Source organism: Arachis stenosperma, chromosome 2 (assembly GCF_014773155.1).
Source record: "Arachis stenosperma cultivar V10309 chromosome 2, arast.V10309.gnm1.PFL2, whole genome shotgun sequence".
NCBI classification, from domain to species: domain Eukaryota; kingdom Viridiplantae; phylum Streptophyta; class Magnoliopsida; order Fabales; family Fabaceae; genus Arachis; species Arachis stenosperma.
The window spans coordinates 106,198,588-106,207,513 of record NC_080378.1 but is presented as its reverse complement, the minus strand read 5'-3'; the positions used below and the strand labels follow the sequence as shown (position 1 = coordinate 106,207,513).

The following is an 8,926-nucleotide window of genomic DNA, read 5'->3' as shown; positions in this document are numbered from 1 at the left end:
TTAGTATTTATACTCTCTCCTTATAAATAATTTATTATTTTAAAAATTTGATAGAGCAACAAATAGTTTATTTAATTTAATTGCACTCTACTTGTACTAATCTTCTCTTTGCTATTAAAGTGGACTAATGTCTATCAAATTTAGCTCTCTCTTCATGTGATAATTGAGTATCGCACTTCTCTCCATCTTCCCTACTCAGCTTCAGATCCACCTACAAAAGATATTGTTTGATACAATGATAATTGATATCTAGAAAATGATATTTTTTTACTTTGGAAACGAGAAGAAATTAAATGAATTATTGCTTACATATGAATATCCTGCAATACAGGATTCTGATGCAAAGCTAATACTGTCTCTGAAAGAGATTAGTGTCACAAATTAATGCATCATAAATGAAAACTTGTATGAACAATGTAATGATCTTAACAATGACTATATTCTGTATATCTTTGGGGTTAGAATTACAAAGAATGATGGATATAAAAAAATATGATTATGCTAAGTGTGTATTAAAATTAGCAATCAATATAAAATATATGTTAAAAATAATGTCATGAAATTACTCATTCTAAAACATAAGCTAATAGGAAAATATAACATTAATGGTTATATCTCTAATAAATAAATTAAACCACACATGTATTTATATACAAATACATTGGTGACTGATTTTAGTAAACTAATTTTGGTATAGGAATAATATTTTTGTAAAAAATATTTAATTATTTTATTAGTTTTTATAGTTTTATCAAATTTTAATTAGATTCTTATAATTTAAAAATTTATAATTAAATTTTTATTTAGATTTTTTCTGATATTTTTGTTAAAAAACACAATTTTTTTTAAAATATTTGTTTTCGAATTTGATGGAGCATACAATGCAATTCTATCATATTTAAATTAAAGTTTTGAGATGTACAAACTATAAAGAAAGTGAATCATACTACAATAATTTACAGAAAATAAATATTAATGACATATATATACCTAGTAATAGGTTGCTGACACCTTCTGGAGAAGAGGTATCAGCAGCTTGGGCAATCTTAGTTAGATCCCTTTGTATTTAGCTTCCCTTCTTCCCTCCTAACATTGCAACCTTCAATTAAGGCATTCCAAGAAGATATAATTAACATTAGAAGATGATGCTAAGCAATTTTATTAATTGCTTTTAAAATAATGAATCCTATTTAATTATAGCTCATATTAATCACTTAATTAATAGACTAAATACACTACAATCAACTTGCTAACTTAAGCTTGCATCACATGATTTTGTTAGAGTTTGCAACTTAAGTGTGATACTTTTGGATTAGCTAGGCTCGACTTAAAGTATAGATAGAGGTCTATTTCTATCTTGTCTTATGCTATTTTTTTTTAAAATAAAAATCGTTAAACTCGTTTCTCAAAATATAAATTCTTATATCTTATCATAAAATTATTTATTTCAAAATGATTCTAAGTAGATAAAATAAAAAGATGAATTTTTAATAACCATTAAATAAAAATAATAGACTTAGCCATATGATAAGACCTATAAACTATTCAATATTAATTAAGCTTACACTTTCTCATTTTAACAAATTTTTTCACTTTAAAAGTTTTTTTCAACATGTTTATAAATTTTCATGAATATTTTCTTTATTAGTTTAGGTAGCATTACTCTTTAATTAGTTTTATTATTGAATAAAATAAACTTAATTAATAAAATTAATAAAGTGACACATGTTATGAACTATTTTACTTTATTTTATTTTTGCACTCTACATTTATTGTTTTGCACTAGAGTCTCGATTGATACACAAACTATTATGTCTAAAATCCAATAACAAGATTTTTAGAAGTTAAAAGAAAAAAAAAGTATGACATACACTAGGTAATCCAACTTAATCATTATACATCTCATAGTCTATTATAGAATCAAGATATATAGATGTTACATATAGTTACTTAAATTGAAAGCTTGATTTATCATATTCATACCTGAACCTTGAGAAATTGCATTTTCATTTCTGTCTCAAAATCCAACCAAAACCAAACCAAACATGAAGAATAGAAATAATAAGGAAAAATATCTCAGTAAGTGATATATATATATATATATATATATATATATATATATATATATATATATATATATATATATATAACTAACTTAGCACGCCATTTTAATGAATTACTACATGACAAGATACATGAGTGTCAAGTTGCATCTTTCACCTTTGTGTCTTTTTTTCCTGGATATATCTTAAAATATCTCAATTTTGATTTAAAAAATTACATCTATTCTAAAAAATAAAAATCCAGAATAACCATATATTCTTTTGCAAAGACTGTGAGCGATAATCACAATATAAAAAATCAAATTAAATATGTTTTCATATTTTGTAAAGTAAACTAATACGCTTCTAAAAAAATAAGATGAAAAATTAAAGAAAAATAGAAGAAAATGATAGAGTATGTCTAGAAGTAATAATTTTTGGAACTAAGCTTATTTGAATGAAGATGAATTGAATTGGATTAAATGTGACAACTTTGTAAATAAATATTAAGTTTGGACTAAATGATAATGCGAATTGGTTTGCAAATATAATCAACTTTTATGACTAGATCCAAAATTAATAAGAATGGAAGTAATTTGGGTATATGATGTTATATTTTTGTTATTTATCTTTAATTATATTACATAATCATACAGAAAAAGAGTCTTTTAGCTTAATTCATCTCAGATTTTAGATGTTGGGGAGAAATTTAGTGTTACAAATTAAATTTAAAAAAAAAAGTGATCATAAAATATTCTTTATGTACTTTTATTATAATTAATTACCATAAACATTAAATTAATAAAAGAATAATCTAACATAAATCGTTTTGAATAAAGAAAAAGAATAACTCATATTATGACCCATTTGACGGAAACAATCCATCAACATGCTTATAGTAATGGAGTTAGGAGCAATACCCTGAACTCTAACCATGAAAAAGGAAAAGAAAAAAAAAAGGTGAAATATGAGAAGGGTATGTGGCCGATTCATGAGGCAATTGAAAGAGAAAATAGCATCGTCAACATTAAGGATATAATATTAGTGAGTTAAACAATTAAGATATTGTAAATATAATACCCACACTTCAATTGGCCTTAAGATCACTCACTCATATAAATGACGCTATCATATTTTTCATCTCTCAACTTCATCAACACTCATATAAAATAATAGAACAAAGAAGGATTTTTCATTTCATGGAACATACAATACACAAGGCATATGTGCCTTTATATAGGTAATGTTTCCTACTAAAATAATAATTTATAAATCACAAATCAATTTTGTAATGACTACCATTTCATGAGTTGGCTTCATGAATCATCTTTCAACTTGTATTCATATAGTTTCTATAATCTTCTAATTTCAATTCAATTTGATTTTGAATTCTTCAATATTGTAGAATATTGTAGTTATACTACTCTCTTGAATGTTCTTCAAAAATCTTCAAGCTTCCAACATCTTCTAGTAAATAGATGATTATTGTTTTCAACTCAAACTTTACTTCTTCAATTCTTTAACTATGTTTTATGAAGATTCTAGTTCATGCAAGTTAATTTAAAATTTTTAATCAACATTGCCTCCCTTAAATCAAACTTGCAGAATTAATCATTCCAAGCATCTTCTTCAATTTGGAAAATAACTCGGTCTTTAATGGCTTTGTAAATATATCAGCAACTTGTTCTTCAGTTGGACAATACTCGATCACAACTTCTTTCTCATTTACCAACTCTCTGATTTTATGAACCCGAATATCAATATGCTTCGATCTTCCATGGAATACTGGATTTTTGCAAAGTGCAATAGCTGACTTGTTATCGCAAAATATTGTTGTTGGAGTACTTTGTTTCTCGTTCAATTCCTCAAGAATTCTTCTTAGCCAAACTGCTTGTGTTGCACAACTTGCTGCTGCTATATATTCTGCTTCTGCTGTAGATAGTGCTACTACTGGTTATTTCTTTGACAACCATGAAATTGCACCAGAACCAAGGTGAAATATAAACCCTGAAGTACTTTTTCTTGTTTCTATATCTCCGGCCCAATCACTATCAGTGTAGCCAACAAGGTTTACTTCATTAGTATTCTCATAATAAATTTCATCATTTAAAGTACCTTTGATATATCGAAGAATTCTCTTTGCTGCTTGCAAATGGTTGGTACAAGGCTCCTCCATAAATATGCTAAGCAAACCAACTCCAAACACAATATCTGGTCTAGTCGTAGTCAAATACCTTAGACTTCCAATTAAGCTTTTGTAATATGTAGAATTTACTGTTCTTTCTTTATCTTCTCTCAACAACTTGAACTTCTCTTCGAATGGAGTAGGAACTGGCTTTGAATGTTCCATCTGAAATTTCTTCAAAATATCATTTGCATATTTCTTCTGAGAAATAAAAATTCCATCATCTCTTTGAACCACTTCAATGCCAAGAAAGTAAGACATCAAACCCATATCTGTCATTTCAAAGTGCTTTATCATAGCCTCCCTGAATTCTGCAATTATCTTCAAATTGTTGCCAGTAAAGATTAAATCATCAACATAAAGACACACGATCAAGATATCTCCAGGTTCAACGAACTTGATATAAATAGTATGTTCAAATGGACATCTTTTGAAACCATTCTGAGTAAAATAAGAATCAATATTTGTGTACCACGCTCTTGGTGCTTGCTTTAACCCGTACAAAGCTTTCTTCAATTTGTAAACTTTATTTTCTTTTCCAAAAACTTCATATCCTGCAGGTTGCTCAACATATACTTCGTCTTCTAAAGTGCCATTTAGAAATACAGACTTAACATCCATTTGATGTATCTTCCACTTATTTTGAGCCGAGAGTGAAATAATCATATGAATAGTGTCTAATCTAGCAACAGGAGCAAATACTTCAAAATAATCGATACCTGCCTTTTGTTTATATCCCTTAGCAACTAATCTTGCTTTGAAACGATCAACTTCACCATTGGGTTTGTACTTAGTCTTGTAAACCCACTTTACTCCAATCGACTTCTTATTTGCTGGTAAATCTGTCAGCTCCCATGTGTCATTTTTCTCAATGGCATGAATCTTCTCATCCATTGCTTTCTTCCAATTGTTGTCTTTAAAGGCTTCTTCAAAGTTCAACGGCTCACAATCTGAAAATAAAGCAAAATTTATGATTTCTTCATCGGACGGATCGTTGTCATTGCCAACTTCATAATTTGCTAATCTAGCAGGCAGTCTCCTCTCTCTTTGAGGTCTTCTAGATGATTCTGGTTATTCGATTGCGTCCGGTTGTCTTTCTTCTTCATCATCACATGTATTTGAAATTACAATCGGATGCTTTTCTGTCTTTGTGTCCCAGTCCCACATGGCTTTCTCGTCAAACGTCACGTCTCTGCTGATGATTACTTTCTTTGTTTCTGGATTGTACAACTTGTATGCTTTTGAGTTTGTGCTATAGCCAATAAAGATACACTTCTCACCTTTGTCATCTAACTTCTTCCTTAATTGATCTGGTACATGGGCATAAGCGATACACCCAAAGATTCTGAAATGATGAATGGAAGGTCGCTTTCTACTCCAAACTTCCTCTGGAGTTTTATCACGAACACTCTTTGTTGGACACCTATTTAAAATATGAACTGTTGTTGCGACTGCTTCTGCTCAAAACTCTTTAGGCATTTGTTTTGACTTGAGCATGCATCTGACCATATCCATGATGGTTCTATTCTTTCTTTCAGCAACTCCATTTTGTTGAGGAGTGTATCTAGTTGTTAGTTGGTGTTGAATTCCGTGTTGCTTAAAGTATTCTGAACATACAAGATATTATGTTCCTCTGTCTGTTCTGAGAATTTTGATTTTACAGCCACTTTGTTTTTTGACAAACGCCTTGAATGTCTTAAAGACATCACATGCTTCTGATTTTTGCTTCAAAAAGTATACCCATGTATATCTACTAAAATCATCAATAAAAGTGATAAAGTACCTGCTACCACCATTACTTGAAACTTCTATAGAACAGAGATCTGAATGCACAATTTCAAGTAATCTTCTAGCTCTCCAAGACTTTTCTGTAGGGAATGGATCTCTGTGCTTCTTTTCCAGTTGACAAATCTCACAAACACAATTGGGAATATGAATCTGTGGTAGACCAGAAACAAGTCTTTTTCTTGAAAGGTAGTTTAAGCCAGAAAAATGAAAGTGCCCAAACCGCATATGCCACAACCAGTTATCATCAAGTATCACGGAACTCATGCAAGAGGGATTAACATGTTGAATTTTTAATGAAAATATTCTGTTTGAAGTCATCTTTTCTTTATCAATGGACCTTCCATTGTTGTCAAATACAGTACAATATCCATGATAAGTTATCATCTTATATCCCTTCTCAGATAATTGCCCCATACTCAGTAAATTATAATCAAGTTCAGGAGTATAGAAAACATCAGAAATATAACTCAGAGAACCATCTTTAATTTCAATCTAATTGGTATGTTCCCTTTTCCTTCAATAGGGATCTTTGTACTATTACCAAACTTCAATAATAGTTTAACTGAATCATCTAATGAAGAAAATAACTCCTTTCTACCAGACATATGATTACTGCAAGCATTATCCAAGTACCATATATTTTCATCTTCAGCACATGAATTACTTGTAAAAAATAAAGTCTGAGTACCCAGATTGTCATCAGTATTTTGATGCTGATTTTCTGCAACGTGTGCTTGATTATTATTTACCATTTTGAATCTACAATCTGCTGCTTTGTGTCCATACTTTCCACAATGAAAGCAATTGAAATTGGTTCTTTCTTGATAAAAATTGCCTCGACCTCTTCCTCGGTTGACAGGCCTGAAATTCGTTCCACCTCTTTCTTGATTAGGTGGTGTAAAATTATTGTAACTTCCTTGGTTGTAATTGCCACGACCTCTACCTCTGAAACTTCCTCTGCCTCTACTTTGAAAATTAAAACCACGACCTCGTCCTTCTTTTGTATGACTTGATGCTGCAACATTGTTTAAATTCACTCGACTTTTCAAGGCTTCCTCGGTTGACTTTTCTGATTTTTCTAGTATTCTACTGATGTGGCTTTCCATGGTTCCTTGCAACTCTGCAATCGTCATGGTATTCATATCGTGGGACTCTAGTATTGTAGTCACCACATGGTCATACTTCATCGGCATGGTGCGAAGAATTTTCTCCTCCACTTTGCTATCGGGTATATCTTCTCCATAGACTCTCATCTTATTGACAAGGTCTGTAACACGAGTAAAATATTGCTTAACAGTTTCTGAACTAGACATCTTGTACCTTTCATATTCTCTTCTCAAAGACTGTAGCTTTGCTTTCTGAGCTTTTTCTACACCTTTATATGACAGCTTCAACGTTTTCCATGCTTCTTTTGCACTTTTAGCATTTGCTATTTTGCCAAACACCGTATAATATACTCCTTGATGAATTTGAGATAGTGCCAATTGATCTATCCTCTATTGGGCAGCATCTGCTCCTTCTTGCAAACCCGGTTCAATGAAATTCCATAGGTTCTGGGCCTTCAAATGGGTAGACATCAAAGTCTCCCAATAACTATAATCAAGTTTTCAATCTAACTTAGGACCGGACCACACAATATTGAAAGTGTTTGCCATACCGACTCTATGAATAAACAACTATGTGAGAACTCTCTCACACCTCACAAACTTTAAAACACCTGGCGCTGGATTAACCAGCTCTGATACCAAATGTAAGTATAATACCCACACTTCAATTGGCCCTAGGATCACTCACTCATATAAATGACGCTATCATATTTTTCATCTCTCAACTTCACCAACACTCATATGAAATAATAGAACAAAGAAGGACTTCACATAATCATATCTTTTTTCATTTCATGGAACATACAATACACAAGGCATGTGTGCCTTTGTATAGGCAATGTTTCCTACTAAAATAATAATTTATAAATCACAAATCAATTTTGTAATGACTACCATTTCATGAGTTGGCTTCATGAATCATCTTTCAACTTGTATTCATGTAGTTTCTATAATCTTCTAATTTCAATTCAATTTGATTTTAAATTCTTCAATGTTGTAGAATGTTGTAGTTATGCTACTCTCTTGAATGTTCTTCAAAAATCTTCAAGCTTCCAACATCTATCTTCTAGTAAATAGATGATTATTGTTTTCAACTCAAACTTTGCTTCTTCAATTTTTTAACCATGTTTCATGAAGATTTTAGTTCATACAAGTTGATTTAAAATTTTTAATCAACAAATATAAATTTATCTCATAATAAAAAATAATACGTATAAAATTATTAAAATACATAATATTTTTTTTAAAATACATCTATTATATATACGTATAATTTTTTAAAATTTTAAAGGGTCGAAACCACTAATCGTCCTTCTCTAAATCCATCTCTAATTGCAGCTCTGATTTATCCTATCTTACAAAGTCTGTTGATTAAGGTGCCATATGTAACCTCGTTAAGCTGATATTTTTTTGCTCTGACCTTATCATAAAATTCCAAATCCGACTTAACTAGTAATGCACAAGCCTGTCATGAGTGTTGTCAAAGTTATGATATTCAATTGATAACCCATCTTAAAAACGGTTATTTAAATTATTTTTTATTAATTCGATGTTGAAAATAATTAATTATAATAAAAGTACATAAAGTTATTATAAAAAAAATTTTAGTTTTTTTTTTCACTTATTTTAAAAATTTAAATGAATAAAAATAAAAAAAAATTGTAACTAACCTTAATACTACTCCTATTAGAATTAATTATCATTAATATTAAATTAATAAAAAAATAATCTGACTAACAAAAATCTTGCCGAATAAAAAAAATCCACATGACTCATTTAACAAAAACAATCGATCAACATGTTTA

General features: G+C 29.8%; 1 protein-coding gene across 1 annotated transcript; it reads right to left on the bottom strand.

The window, feature by feature from the left end:
• Window positions 1-6,482: 6,482 nt before the first annotated feature.
• On the bottom strand, window positions 6,483-7,328 carry LOC130963391 (uncharacterized). The gene has a single exon (XM_057889514.1). It carries the CDS (start codon window positions 7,326-7,328, stop codon window positions 6,483-6,485), a length of 846 nt encoding a protein of 281 aa, XP_057745497.1.
• Between the last annotated feature and the right edge of the window lie 1,598 nt (window positions 7,329-8,926).